The 16,020-nt window shown below is 40.5% G+C and overlaps 1 protein-coding gene across 1 annotated transcript; it reads left to right on the plus strand.

The window, feature by feature from the left end:
- The first annotated feature begins 7,926 nt into the window (after positions 1-7,926).
- Positions 7,927-8,880, plus strand: LOC102021547 (olfactory receptor 52K1-like). Its single transcript, XM_005380464.2, has one exon. It carries the CDS (start codon positions 7,927-7,929, stop codon positions 8,878-8,880), a length of 954 nt encoding a protein of 317 aa, XP_005380521.2.
- Positions 8,881-16,020: the final 7,140 nt, after the last annotated feature.

The following is a 16,020-nucleotide window of genomic DNA, read 5'->3' on the forward strand; positions in this document are numbered from 1 at the left end:
AATAGGGTCTAGCTATGCAGTTCAGGCTGGACTTGAGCTCACTTTGTAGCCCAGGCTGGTCTCAAACTCACAACGATCCTCCTGCCTCAGCCTCCCGAGTGCTGGAATTACAGGCATGTGCCACCATGCCTGGCTCAAAGGACAGTTTTAAACTGGATAGTCTCAGGTCTTTCTGAGCTAACAACACTTGAATAGGGATCTTCAGGAAGTGAGTGAGCAAGGAAGGCAGCAGCTGTGTGAGCACGTGTGCTCAGCATGTACAGGGACGGCTAGTGTACAGGACCTCACATCTGGAATGTATTTGACAGATCTGAAGGGCAGCTTCAGGTTGATTGCTAAAGTGGAGTGACAGAGGAGATGGCAGGAGGTGAATGTGGAGAAGCAACAAAAATCCAGCTGAAAAGATGTTGAAAGCCATGGTGAAGACTGGATTTATTTGAATTGTGATGGAAAGCTATTGGAAGATTTTGAACATGATTCTGTCACACCATGACTTATGTTTTAGAAGATATGCTTTGGGTTCTATGGAGGTGGGGGCAAGGGTGAGAGAGGGAAGCTTGCTCTAAGGTTAATGTTAAACCCAAGGCATGAACTGATGGCAGCTTGAACCAGAAGTGATTATACATACGTGGTGATTACACTGTACCACGTTGTGAAGGTGTAGCAGATAGGATTCACTGGGACTGGATTGAATGCAGGATTATGAGACTATGATGGCCTTCAAGAAAAGCTTCAACATGAGAAAGTGGATCCATGGAAAAGCTTAGAGAATGGGAAACAATGACAGAAGATTTGACAAGCGGGGAGGAGTACAGAGTTAGCATTCCATTTCAAATGGGTAAGCTTGGAAATATGTATGAGGTGCTCAAGAACAGATGTCAGGTAAGAAAGTTGCACAGTTATTCCTCAGTATCCATGGAAGACTGGTCCTGTAACCCTATTCCCTCAAATAGCCAAATTTACAGATGTTCAAGTCCCTTGTTTGCAATGATGTGCTATTTGTATATGCACCATGTAATCCTTCTAAAACTTTAAATTATCCCCAGATTTCTTATAATCTGACACAAAATAAGAAAACAAAATAAAAATAGATATTTTGACTTCAAAACTAAAGATGCTTGTTCAAATAACACCATTAAGAGAGCAATCTACAGAAAATGGGAAAGAGCATCTAAAAACCATACATCTGTAGAGGTGTTAGTATCCAGAATATGTATAGAAATCCTACAAATCAACAAAAATCCCAAACAATCCAATTTGAAAGTAGCCAAATATTTATTTATCAAAAGAGGAACACAAATGGGCAATAACTATATGAAAAGATGCCCAACATCACTATCCTTTAAGGAAATGCAGATTGTAATACACAGATACAGTTTCACATTCACTAGGGAAGCTCAGAAAATAAGTGTTCATGAGGATGTGGAAACATTGGAGCCCTGTATCTTGCTGGTGGGAATACATGGCAGTACTTAAAAAAAAATCAATAAAATTACCATAATCTTTATCCAATCCAAGCTGAGTATTTTGCACATTGACTGTCCCCAATATGAACTTGTAAACTTCAAGTCAGAATGATCACCTTAATATGTGTCTACCAAGCCTAACTCAGACACTAACAATGCAAGCCCTGTACAGAATCCCTGCCTCAACCCAATGTGTTCTGGAGACAACAGAGAAAAGATGAGTTCTTACCCTGGAGCGACAACAGTTCGGGAATCTAATGGGGGACCTAATGTAGGAAGGGTGTGGATGTTAGCAGGATTCAAAATATCAAATATAAATTTCTACAGGAGCTGTTGGGATGTTGCACGGACAATTATTATCGTGTTAAGGGCACAGAGGCTTCTCTGAAAAGTCAACTCCCCCTATCTGGACAGAATAGCAAGGTCTACCAGTCATAATCGGAGTTAATAATACTTCAGTATGTGAAGTTGGTGATTATTGTGTATTAAAGGTTAATGATGGTTGTGTATTAATGACATTGCTGATTACTCCACAGTTATCTCATTTGAACTTCCTCCAAATCCTGTGATTTGCGGGGGACTGAGATTATTGTTCTCACAATAAGGAAACACGCAAAGAACAAAATTTAAGTACTTCATCAAAGTCCTAACCTGAGACTCAGATCTATGTCTCTTACCCACAACCTTAGTTTACAGCTCAGTCCAGAAAACGAAACAGAAATATAAACTTCAAATCAAACCAAACCCAGACAAATCTGACTTCATTATGACTTTCCAAGGGTTCCAATCCGCAATCCTTTCCAAGTCATAATCAGCAACCACACAGGCAGGCAGCTGTTTGTGCATCTCTAAGGAGGCTGTACTTTTTAGCAGGCTCTGCAGGAAAGGAAGCCGAGGGTGGAGAGGCATGATGCTACCTTTAGGGGGCACACCTGAGCCTCACAGAATGCTGAGGGAGTAGGGTCTGTAGAAAGCTAGAGGTAGAAATCTCCAAAGACTGAAGATTAGGGTGAAGAAAGCCCTTAGAGTTACCCTCAGAGGAGAGACCAGACCAATCCTGGGGCCTCTTTAGGATGTTCCTCAGAGACAAGGCTTGCTGTTTCTCTTTTGGGAAAAGAGTAGCTGGCTGAAGATATAGCCACACCCTCCCTTTCCTACCTCATCTTTTCTATTCTCTCCCGGAGAGAGGAGAACTGCACCAGTTTTCCCTGCAGCCTACAGAAAATGGATTGAGTCTCCGGCTGAAGGATGAGAGCACAATGGGCCACAGAGATCGAGGAAGACCAGGAGTACAGAGGGGACAGGAAGGTGTGAGCACAGATGTGATGAGAGGCAAGCAGACCAGCAAGGGGTATTATGCTGGGTTTATCTGGTTCCCCTGGGGCTCCAACAGAGAGTCATGGGGTGGGGGCACAGGCCAAGGGAAAGGAGCCAGAGCGTGTGAACCAGGGATACTAGAGAAAATTGGAATAATCAGAATACTGGCAGAAATAAGATTGAAAACGGTAAGTAACCAGAGGGAAGGGCTAGAGGCTGAGTAGAGAAGGGCACTCAATGCTTGAGGGGAATAGGCTTGGCCAGGGAAAGTGCCACGGAATGACAGAGCAGAGTCTAGCTCTCTGTGTCTCTCAGGCCCAGGCAACTTGTCTTTGTCTCAGCCATTGCTTCACTTCTCAGTTCTCTGTCTTTCTCATCCTCGTACATCTCTAGCGGGAGACTTTTAAAAAAATTCTTCTCGAATACTTTTCTTACAAGCTGCAGAGCCTTCCGTCTTATCTTTATTTGAAAAATTATCTTTTCCGACTCCGAAGCCCGTGCTCCATTTTGTGTTGTATGATAGAGATCACTCCTAAAAAACGCTAGCTGAATAATGCAGACCACATTAACTACATCCGTTTTCGCTGCTATTCATTTCCCCTCCACCTCATATTCTGGCCATATCTCAGTCATAGCAGTTCTAACAGCACAGGAAAAAGAGGCCAACGAGGAGGTGGAAAGGACATGCCAGGTGCACTTTCTTCATAAAGGTTTCGGCCACATTAGCTATATCTTCTCATTGTGGTCCTATAGACAGACTCCTGGAATAGGAGTAAAAATAGGAATCTAGTCCTAAGATCAGCTGCTTACTTCCTCCATGACAATGCATTTTTCCAAGTCCATCATTCTAAGACTTTTCTCAAGATAGAGGTGTATCCTGCCAAATAGGATACTGGGTACTCTCTAGGTACAGACCTTTAATGCATTTTTAAACTTTTTGATATTTTCTGGCATCCTGGTTGTGAAAGCAGGAAATAAATATAGGGCAGTGATACATCAGGATAAGACAAAGCACGCAGGCTGATCTGGTTCGAGGGTGGTAAGCAAGAGAGTGGGTGGAAGCGGCAGTTATGTTTTAGGTGAAGCCAGAAAGAGGAAAGATTGATGGATTTCTAGGCATTGTAAACTGAATAGGCGAGCTTTGAGATTGGGCTGTGAAGGCAAGAAAACTGCAGTGGTGGTCAGGAGGAGTGTGACACAGGAAGTAAGCAAGGCAAGGCCACAAGAGGGGAGACCTGCCTGTAACAGGAGAAGTGCACTAACTTAGGATAAGCATGACAACATGTGTAAGCAGACATTCATTCCTTCATTCACTCAAGAACTATTTATCAAATGTCATAAATATAGTGGCAACAAATACAAGAATTACAATGCTGTCATCCTGAGGCTTTTGTACTGCCTACCCCAATCTAAGTATTGGAGAAAATGCACAGATATACATTATTACCTTTGGATGTGGAGTTTCCACTAGCAAGATGGCTTTTATTATGGCGTAGGAACAAGAGTAAAAGATTTTGTAGGATTTCTATCTGTGAAAGAAAATCTGTTTGAATCAGATGGTAGTGTATTATACAGTGGAGAGGAGAATCAAGTTTCTAAAGGAAGGGAGGAAATAATGCATTCATTTAAAAAAGTGAACAGGACCAGCCACGTTCAGTAGAGCTTGAATATGGAAACACAGCTTTTATTCTTAAAGTAGTCACAGCCCAGTGAGTGGATAGACACATGGAAGGAATCACAAACTGTCCTCTTTCTGTGTCATTGGGTTTGTGTATCAGCAACTCCTCACTGAAATGATTGAGAGCCTCTGCCTGGATGAATCTGAAAGGGCTAAAGCCAAGAAAGAGGCAGGATCTTGGGCACATATGAGAAAGGCCAGAAAGCACTCCATATAAATAATATGATCTACAAGCATGGCTCCTTCAGGAAGTGGAAGATAAACCAGTGTGGTTGAAATTAAAATGAACACAGAGAAATAGGGGGAGTGAGGTCAACATATTTAACTAAGACATTTTAAAACATGTTTAGTGTTTCTTTCTTGTAATAATGCAATCCTATTCCATTTCCAGTAGTTTTTAGCAGGGAAGTAAAATATGTGGTCTGTCACATTGTATAGACAAGTTGTACATGGCTAGAAAACTGTGGAGGTCTTCATAGTGACACGAGCAAAAGATAGATATGAATTAGGGAAGACATAGAGGGGACAGAAAGGAGAAGGCAGAGTGAAAGACAATTCAGGGCCATCACAGGCTAGAAAGGGGCTTCACAAGCTCTAGCATCTGGCCAGAGGCTATGTGTCTGGAGTGTAATGAAAGGAGTTGTGGAAAGGAATAAGGCTGAAGAATGGGTTAGGATATGGATTCTATCCCAAGTACAGTGATAATCCATGAAGGTTTCAGCCAAAACCCAGTGTAGTATAATTTGCCCTTTCAAACGGCATTTTTAACTGCAATATAGAGAATGGATTACTATAGAGGACCTAATATTCCTATTCCACAGAGACTAGTTAGGAGGTTTTTGTTGCCCAGACAAAAGAGGATGACTTAAATGTAAATACAAATCCCAGCACTTGGGTGACTGAGGAAGGAAGATTGAGAGTCAAGACCAGTCTAGGCTACACAGTAAGACCCTGGCTCCAACCAGACCAAACCATAATGTTCTGACAGAGAAAAAGAAAAATCGGTGACTGAAATATTTGACCACATTTATGAATGAATTGGATATCGAGGAAGAGGGATGGGATGGAATCAAGGATTATGCCTGGGTTTCTGAAGGCAGCGATATGCACTGAGATGGGCAATGCATGGAGAAGTGGTCGGCAGAGAGATAAGACTTTCTAGCTCTATTTCATTTGAGATGTTTCTGAGACATCTCTAATAAGACGGAATGTTGAGGATATGCTACTCTGAAAGGGAGTAGGGAGGATATGCTACTCTGAAACTTAGTAGAAGGCACACATTTGCTAGTTTTCTATACACAGAGAGTAAAAATTGAGAAATCAAGGAGCATGTGGAGAGAAATGTGAGGGTAAGAGGATAATTAAAGAACACATAAAGGGAGGAGAGAGGGAGGATGGAAGAAGCAATGACAAGATATTGCTATAAGGGGAGTAGTAGAGGTGGATGGTAGATCAGGGGGATTGAAAATTTAAGAGAGAAAAAAGTAGAGAGTCAAATTTAAAAATTTTTAACTGATACACAAAACTGTACATAGTTATGGGGTACCTGTGATGTTCTAGTACATGTATATGTTGTATAATGCTCAAATCAGAGTGAACACATCTGTATCCTCAAACATTTATCATTTAAGGGAAAACACTCAAAAATCCTCTCACTTTTTTGAAATATACATTAAATAGCATCATCTATGCCACCTTTCAGGGAAATGGCAGTCCAGAACTCGTAGATCCTACCTAATGATGATGGAGCAATTTTTTGGTGATACTGAAGAATGAGCCCAGGGCCCTCACATGATGCAAGGCGAATGCCCTACAACTGAGCTACATCCTCAGTCCTTTAATTTTTTATTTTTAAATTTTAAGACAGGGTCTTGCTAAGTTGCTAGCCTGGCCCTGAACTTGTCATCCTTCTGCCTGAGCCTCCTGACTAGCTGGGATTGCAGGCATGTACCACCTAATCCAGTGACCAATTTTTGAGCAAGTTTTGCTGTGGAGAACATAGTTGAAGGTGTTAGATGGAGGAAGATATGAGGCCAAAGAATGCAGGATAGTGCTGATGTTATTAAAAATAAACATTTTGAAAAGGAAGGTAGATTTGTTGTAGGAAGATTATAAGGCCAATAGCATTTATAAACCGCTTTACAAGGATTGTTCTCACGTTTTCATCTTTCCTCATAATAAGAACCTGTAAAATGGTCATGGGAGGTAGGACAGGTGAGGAAGAGAAAACTTTAAAGATATCTGTCATTACTATTAGTTTCCATTAATGGCCTGATAGTAATTCTTACTTAAGGCCATGTCCTTGGATTCTAAACCTTTCCCCCATACCATGGTACTGAGTTTGCATTACATTTCTGTACCTTGGAAATCCTGGATTTGAACTGCTTGCGGGACAGGACAGAGGCAGAAGAGTGTAGTGATTTAAGATATTAGGTCTGAAGGAAGGAAACAAAAGTGCTCAAAACTCAGATTTATCTTTGACATTGTCCAGCCATGGATTGTCGGTAATCTTTAAGTTTAATTAAAAATCGCATCCACATTAACTGATTGCTTTCTATATTTCAGGTTTATACCAAGTGTTTTGTAAGATTATTTTAAAATCTTACAAAAAAGAAAAATTATTTTTGCAGGAACTGGGAAAGATGAAATGAGTGCACAGGTCAATATTTCGGAAAAAATCGTTAAACATTTTCAAAGGCAATGATAATAAAGGGGAAAAAGGAGATGGAAAAAGAAAGAGAGAGAATCCCTGATAGCAAAATAACAGTGTCAAGGTCAGGGGCCAGTCTTGCAAAAGGTAGGGATGGTACATCGCTGCTGATGGTCATGAAAACCAAGAGGGAAACAAAGTGTCCAGAAGGAAGTTTAACTGAAGTTAGGTGAGGGAGAACAAAAGGGCTTCTCGGGTTCTTACTTGGTGGGATTAGGGCTTTCATCAGAGAGATTTCTGAGTATCAAACCGGGATCCAAAAAACCCCTTCCAGAAAAAAAATTCTATGAAACTTGTAGAAAAGTGATTTTGAAGGTGCTAGGCTTATTGATTGATTGATTGATTGTAATTTGGAGAAGAGTTTGAGCTGGGAGGCAACAGGGAGACAGTAAAAGACAATGAATGTTTTGGGGGTAAGATTTAAGCAGGAGTTTTTAATCCTTTATTAACATGCTTTGTCCACATATGCTACTGAAAGGCTTTATCCATTTGATCACTCAGCGAGGTTGAGTTTTGATACTGGCTCTAATGGTACACATTGCCCTGAGAAACCAATGCTTTTACAAACACCTTGAAGGCAAGGATCATGCGTAATCCTTCATGATGATTATTATGACTATTTTCTAATTTCTTTTAAGGTCCAAATGTGAGAATGAGTCCTAATTCTCCCACATACATTATGAGGATCTGAACTCGAGAACTATCACTGTAAAGCTCGGTGGATGCAGATAAAGAAGAGGAGAATTCCCAAGGCCATGTCAGCCTATAATATGACTTCAACCCATCCAGCGGTCTTCCTGTTGCTGGGGATCCCAGGCCTGCAGCACCTACACCTTTGGATCTCTATCCCCTTCTGCTCAGCCTATACACTGGCTCTGCTTGGCAACAGCACCCTCCTTTTTATTATTCGGGCTGACACAGCCCTCCATGAACCCATGTACCTCTTCCTGGCCATACTGGCAACTATTGACCTGGTCCTGTCTTCTACAACACTGCCCAAAATGCTTGCCATATTCTGGTTCAGAGACCAAGAGATCAGCTTCTATGGCTGTCTGGTCCAGATGTTCTTTCTCCATTCATTTGCCATCATGGAGTCAGCAATGCTCCTCGCCATGGCTTTTGACCGCTATGTGGCCATCTGCAAGCCACTACACTACACCACAATCCTGACTGGGCCTCTTATCACCAAGATTGGCATGGCTGCTGTGACCCGGGCTGTGACACTGATGACTCCACTCCCCTTTCTACTCCGACGCTTCCACTACTGCCGAGGCCCAGTGATTGCTCACTGCTACTGTGAGCACATGGCTGTGGTCAGGCTGGCGTGTGGGGACACCCGCTTCAACAATATCTATGGCATTGCTGTGGCCATGATTATTGTGGTATTGGACTTGCTGTTTGTTATTTTGTCCTATATTTTCATCCTTCGGGCCGTTCTCCAGCTTGCCTCTCAGGAAGCCCGCTACAAGGCCTTTGGGACCTGTGTGTCTCACATAGGCGCCATCTTAGCCTTCTACACACCGGTGGTCATCTCGTCAGTCATGCACCGTGTAGCTCGTCAGGCTGCCCCCCATGTTCACATTCTTCTCGCCAATTTCTATCTTCTTTTCCCACCCATGGTCAATCCCATCATCTATGGTGTCAAGACTAAGCAGATTCGTGATCGATTCTTAGGACTATTCCCGAGAAAGAATGCAAAAATAGGGTGAAGGACAGCTGAAGGGTGGGATGGTGGCATGTTGCTGTTGCATGCAGTGTTCAACAGGAAGTGCGAAGATATCAGAATCTTCACGTTATTTTTTCCCTAACACAATGGAGAAAAATATACTGAAACTCTGAGACTCAGTTTGTTCAGGGCTCACAGGTCTGGGTCTTCTGTTTTTTTATGACTGAGGAACTGAATTTTTATTTTACTAAATATATATTTAAATAGTCACATGTGGCTATTGGTAACCATATCAGGTAATATAACCCTAGAGAAAATATACATTGTGTGACTAATTGTGGCATTAGAAGTTGCAGAGTTTATTTGATTTATGCATGTGCTTGAGTCTGAGATTTTAGGACAAAATTAGGCCTTTATGATTGGAAGTTTAGCTTGACTAGAAGGCTAAATGGTATGTGGTAAAGAATTGATTTAAATATGTTGATTTTCTTTTTTACTCCCAAGGTTTCCTGATATGCAAAATATGGAGCATACATTTTATTCTTCATTTCTTTATGAAGGCTGTCTTTTGATATCAGTTCAAAATATGCTGGCTTTTCTTTATAGACCATATAACTCTTTTTGAATAGCTGCTTAGCTTATGTTTTCAATAAGAATATAAGTGGTTTATCTTGGTAATACTTTGGAATCCTTTTTCTCTCACATCTTACATCTACTCTTTAATAGATCTATTAGCACTTTATTCTATTATTATTAGTATTATTATTTTTTGCGTGTTTTTTTTCCAGTACTGGGAATCAAACTCATGACCTTGCGGTTGCCAGGCAGGTGCTGTCCTGCTGAGCTAAATCCCCAGCCCCTACCACTTTTTTCTAAATATAGACAAAATCTGATAATTTCTTATGCTGCCACCATTCATCAGAGACTCCATCCTCTCTTTTCTGAATTAATGCATTAGACTGTTAAGTCATTCCCTTTCTTTTATTTTTTTCATTTCTCTTCTTTCATTGTCACTTTTTTATGCTGTTATGTTTACAAAATCAAGAGAAAACTTAAAGTATGTCAGATTATGCTATTTCTTTGCTTAAAATTTATTTTTTTTTTCTGAAAGGAAGGACTACACAGAATCCATGTTATTATGTTATTTCTTTGCTTAAAATTTTTTTTTCTTTTTCTGAAAGGAAGGACTACACAGAATCATGGCCTAAAAGGTACCTAAAAGATCAAGACCCTCAGCTAACCCAAGACATTGTAAAATATGAGAACTACATTTAGTCATGTAGAAATACAAAAATTAAAATCTTAGCAGTAGTCTAGGTTGGGGGCCAAGGGCACGTTACAGAAGGAGACATACTTAAGACTGAAAACTGATTTTTACAAAAACAAGGGAAATATTTAAATGAATGAAATACATTTCAATTCCTGTAAAGATTATCTTTCATGAATGAAGATGATAGAGTCTCACTAACAGATATTGCTAGGATGTGTCACTGTTGGGCCTGTCATAAAAGTAAAATTAAAAGTAATTCTTCAGGAAGAAGGAAAATGGTTCCATAAAAACATAAAAAGGCTGTGGGGAATGAGGAACATCAGAAGAAATAAATATGTGGATGAGTAGAAATGCATATTGCCTTCAGTAGATTTCAACAGAGTTGAAGTGTTCTGAAGTCTTAGCAGTTTCTCTGGTGCAGTCATCTGAACCATGATCATGATCTACCCTGGTGCTCTTTCCTGTCTCAATGGTCAGCTTATCTCCTCAGAAAGAAATGAACAGGCAAAATAAGACACTTTGTTTTTAAGACCTGCCTGCTTTATCTTGTTTATCTCTAAGTGTTCTGACTCAAAGCTATACTCACTTGATTAAACCTACGTCCCCCAGCCTCACCTACTGGCCCCCAGATGCCCATTTCCCCATTCATGTAAGCAGGACATGTCTAAGTTAATCAGGATATTGGGTTCTATCTTGTACTTCCCTCCAACCCAAGTTGACTTTTCTGTCTTTCTTTCACCCCAACACTAATATTTGCCTCGCAAGGTTTTGGTGAGGTAATACTTTCATCTCCGTTTGGTCTGACTGTGCATTTTTAATTTAGGCTGCAGTTTTAACTACACTATGATCCTGCCCTGTGTTTCACTTTAATAAAATATGTTTGATCAGGCTTTTTGGGGAGGACCAACAGCGAAAATGAAGTTAAACCCAAGATATGTCTGTGGGAAGGGCGTAAGAGTAATTGAGACTGTTTTCTATTATGAGGAATTAGAGCAGGCAACGTCAATGGGGGAATCCTGGTTACAAAGAGCATCTTTCTTAGTCTCTGCAAAACAGGAAATGTTAAAGTATTTTGTAGGTAGATAGACCATCCTTTATTATGTGTAGGTGGCTGGTAATTATGAACAGGTAATGATACTCAGTGGCCTCTCCTTCATACACTTAGATCCTCCCGTGTATACTGTGAGTCAGGAGAAGTTGTGAACATTGTCTCTACCTTGGAAATAGAAACAGTCAAGGATCAGAAATATGCTATCCAAGGTCACAAGCTAGATGTTAGAGCATAGGTAAGGTCAATGAGTTTTATAAATACAAAATAAAACACCTAATGAATGATTTTAGCTTGGTTAGGCTGGACCCCCTAACCTTCCAAGTCACAGACAGGAATTGATTGCAGTACGTGCATTCCAGTGAGGCTGTCTTTCTTAGGAGATACTGCAAGAGAGGCAGTAAATCCAAGAAGAGGCACAGCAAAGGCCAGGTTCCCTCTGAGATACTCACAGCCTCTAGCAAATAAGGCATTGTCCCTGGGAGGCAGGAGTTAGTGGCACTAAATGGGGAGAGTCATTGGCTTCAGGAGCTCCCTGGGGTGTGAGCCCTGGGTCAGCGGAATACCCTTGTAGCAACTCCACAGAGTAGAGGCCCTAGCCTTTGTGAATCCCTGAGGACTTTCCTCAAAGGCAGTAGTTTCTGCTTCCACATCCTTTGGGAGAAGGGCAGAGATTTGTGGGGATAAAGCCAGCTGCTCCGTTCTAATCTTTCCTATGTAGCTCTTGACTGGAAGAGGAACTCTGCACTGGGGGTTCATGAAGCCAATGGAAAGGGCTCAGCACTGTGCTTCAGACAGAGGCTGGTGGACAGACTTGGAGCTAGAGCAGCAGGAAAGAGTTTACACAGTTGTGGTAAGCGGGAAAGGATGGGGGCTCTCCAGTTACTTCCTACAGTCAGTTCAGATGGATCTTAGACATCGCTCCCTGCTCTCTCCCCTCTCCCCTTATTGCCTGTATTTTGGCTTAAAAAGGGAGGACAGGTCTAAACAATCTCACTAAAGTTCTTCGTGTGTACACTCTCAACATTCTTCCCAACCAGAGGATTCCTTCCTCTTTCTGGGCTGGAAACTGCGGGTTATACCCAGGAAGTCTCAGCTGACTGCTGCACTCTGGATCCTGTTACTTCTGACCAATCATTGCTTTCCCTATCCCTCTCAGTATCCTCCTGCCATTTATGAGGCTCTTGCATTAGTTAACTGGAAGAAAATGAGGGTTAACCTGGAGAGATGGCAGGGATTACTAAGAAATATATTTCTTTGAGGTTCTTCTATCACCAGTTACCTTCCTGAGGGATCTAGCTAGTATGTTTCCATCACTGAGTTTTCATCTTTTAAATCTATTATTCTCCTATTCTGTTAGTAGTACAGGGAACCAGTTTGCTATATTTTTTGAGTATTTTATGTTTGTAGAGGTCCTCCTTAAGCTCTTTTGGGAAAGACAGTGACATAGGAGACAGAGTCTAGAACCCAGTGTGGACAATTTATCTTCCGAAATAGTATATTCTGGACAAACCATCCAAAAAGAATTATATTTTGGATATTATGTAAGGAAAACTGTCTTCACTCCCTGTCCTACTGAGATTTTCACTCTGGCTAGAGTAGATTTCACAAGAACTTTATTTTTACTTTTATTTTTCTTTGTCTTTTTGAGACAGAGTCTCACTATGCAGTTCAGGCCAGCCGTGAGCTCACTTTTTAGCCCAGGCTGGTATTGAACTCGCAACGATCCTTCAGCCCCAGCCTCCTGAGTGCTGGGATTACAGGCATTCACATGAACTTTAAAAGAAATAAAGTTTGTGAATTGTTAGACACTCTGAGATTAGGAGAAGAAATTAGGTGAGATACCTTTTTTTTTTTTTTGTAAGGTTTGGTGGGCAGGTCGAAGGATGTTCTGAAAGTACATAGTCCCAAGAGTATGTAGAAACTCAGACATAGAATGAAATACATTTAGATTTATGAAAAATACACTAATGGAGGGCAATATTGCAACAGGTGTGTAAGATCATTCTATAGTCATTTACAGAGTGTCTGTTGTACATGGGGCACTATTCTTGACACTAAAGATATCTATTGAAAAGAAATTTGCCTGTTGTCAGAGACTGTTTGCTACAAAGCTAAGAGTCTAAGATACGTAACTACCACTAAGGCTGTGCAAATTCTATTGAGTGAGAAGGCTTTTATCCTGCTGTGTGTAAGCAAAACAGGTGGAAGCTTTAAGCCTTAATGTATTTAAATTAGAAGATAAATAAACATTCTGAGCTTGGATCATATGAAGAGGGAGAGCTAGGACCAATTTTAAAAAGAGTGAATCTAGTTTTTTTTTTAAACAAGTACTGGAAAACACTCATGTGGTAGTTGTTGATGAATTGCATATGGCATAAGAACAGAAAAACCAAAAATGACTTGATTTTAGGTTGAACAATTGGTTGGACAAGATTTTATCTTCTGACATAATAGAGGAACTTGAAGGAAGAAGTCAAAAGTTTCGCATCAACATGACAGATAGGTTGGAGATACATGTGAGACTGACAGGTAGAGGCAGTTGAATATACTAGTCTGGTCCTTCGAGGAAGGTAAGATATGTACATTTGTATTTGAGGGTTCAAGACATGAAAATAAACAGAAAAGAAGACAATGCTCCAGGAAGTTTTTGAAACAATGTGCCCTGATTTTTCTTCATTCCCTCTAGCTTTGAAACATGCTATAAATTCTCCCTTCTTTAAAACAAGGGAACAAAAATGCTTCTTGATTCCATTTCCCGGTGCAGTTAGTGCTCTGATCACTTACTGTCCTTTGCAGCAAGATTACCCAAAGGTCTGACCTTTTTTAGACTTTAACTTCTCTTTTTTTCTAGTCTAATTCGGTTAAATCAGACTGCTATTATTCTACCAAAATTGCCTCATCAGATTATCTAGCCATCGGCATTTTAAAACAAGGGCAACTCTTTCCAAATTAGGTGATTTAGTAGCATTGTCATTCAGTAACAATTCCCTCCTCCTAATATACTACGTTCAGTAATTTACCACGACAGTACATTTTTCCCAGATATTTGCCATCTTAAGAGCTGACCTCTAGATGTCCTTTGCTGACTTCTCAATGTGCCCCAAATCCTCCAACATCCCAATTCTAAGTGCTGTGATTCATTTCTGCATTCCTCTTCTCCTTAAGGCAATTATCTCTTTGATCTCAATCACTTTCATGACTTAAAATACTATTTCCCAATGCTCTTAAGTTTATATTAGCAACCAAAATCTCACCCTCAAACTCAAGACTCATATGTAAATATCACATCTTCACTTAGATTTCTAACAGAGAACAAGGCTCTCAAACTGTCTAAAGTTAAAAATCTCGATTTCCCTCTCAAAAACTTTCTCATTTCAGTCAAGAGCAATTTCTTCCTTCTGGTTGCTTGGGTTAAAAATCTTGATATCTTAGATTCTCTTTTTCAGTCACAAGTTATATTTAATTTATGTAAAAAATCCCATTGCATTTTTTATGTATGAAATGTGATTAAAAACATGGAGTGATGTTTAGATAAAAAATTTACAATAAAAGACACACTGCTGTAAATAATGCTGCTCAAAATACTTCTCTTAACTTCAGACATGTATTCTATCATTCTTACTACTCGCTGATGCAGTTCTGGAAAACTCTAATCATGAGTGTCGTTACAAGGTGTGATCAGATATATGGTGAACGGGGCTGCTGAGTGCCATCCAATGGAAAGTCAGTCTCATAAAAACAATGTAGTACATCCTCATATGCTTTATTTACTGAATTTGGCACCTTGTGACTGCTGGCTCTCCCACAAAGTCAAAATGACCATGAAAGGTAAATGTTTTGAATTGATTCAAGACGTATAGGCAGCCACAATAGCACAAGTAAAGACACTGAAGAAAGCAGACTGCCAGAACTGCTCCAGAAAGTGGCAAGAACAGTGGGATAAGTGACTTCAAAGAAAGGAGCGGTATTCTGAGGCAGATTAGTGGCACTGTGTCTTACCGTAGACAGTTGTGCAAATAATTTACAAAGCAACATAAGATATAAGAAATAGGGAGATAGACTTTGTGGAAGTGGAAAGGGGACCTGGAGGTGGGGGAGATAGAAGGAGGGGAGGGATAGGGGAACTAAAAGGGATCAAGATATAGTATGTATATATACCGATTTTCCATGATGAATTTAGTATATATCACAAACATACTAGTAAATAACCTAAAGAAATCACTGTGGTTTTCAAGCATACCTTGTACATCCAAAATTCAATTATTTCTCACCATGTACTAGGCCAAGTAGTTTCCATCTCTGCATTACTGAAATAGTAGGAGAAAGTGCACAGATGCTTTTACTCTTAACTCTTTAGGCTCTTATAAAGGCCAGAACAAACTTAAGTCAAGTATGTCTCTTTGCTGAGGCATCCAAAGTCTAAGAAAACTATGTTCTGCAAAGATCTACAGAGGCTTACAAGCCTTTTGTCACCTTCCCTGCACCCTTCTGATTGCTACCGTTCTCCTACTTATTCCAGCTACCTAGGCCTCCTGGCTGATCTTTGCACATTAGACATATTTGTCTGGTAGGGAACTAAGGCTGGCTGTTCTTTGTAGAGTGTCCTTTCTCTAGGTGCAACTTCCATGTCCTCTGTCTTTCATGCTGGTCTGACATCTTCTCATCTCATCTTTTTTGTTTTAGCCATTGCTGTGGCAACTTCTGGAGAACATGTGTGGCCTTACTCAGCTGCATCTTGCTCCTCAGGGACTCCTCAGCGATTTTGGTGCAAATGTGGACTTGGAAATATGAGCAAATCCACGTTTCAGGTCAATCCTTGAGTAGAGTTTTGGGAGCAGTGAGTGCAAATCACTGAATAAACA

The sequence above is a fragment of the Chinchilla lanigera genome, unplaced genomic scaffold (assembly GCF_000276665.1).
Source record: "Chinchilla lanigera isolate Chin_1 unplaced genomic scaffold, ChiLan1.0 scaffold00013, whole genome shotgun sequence".
NCBI classification, from domain to species: Eukaryota; Metazoa; Chordata; class Mammalia; order Rodentia; family Chinchillidae; genus Chinchilla; species Chinchilla lanigera.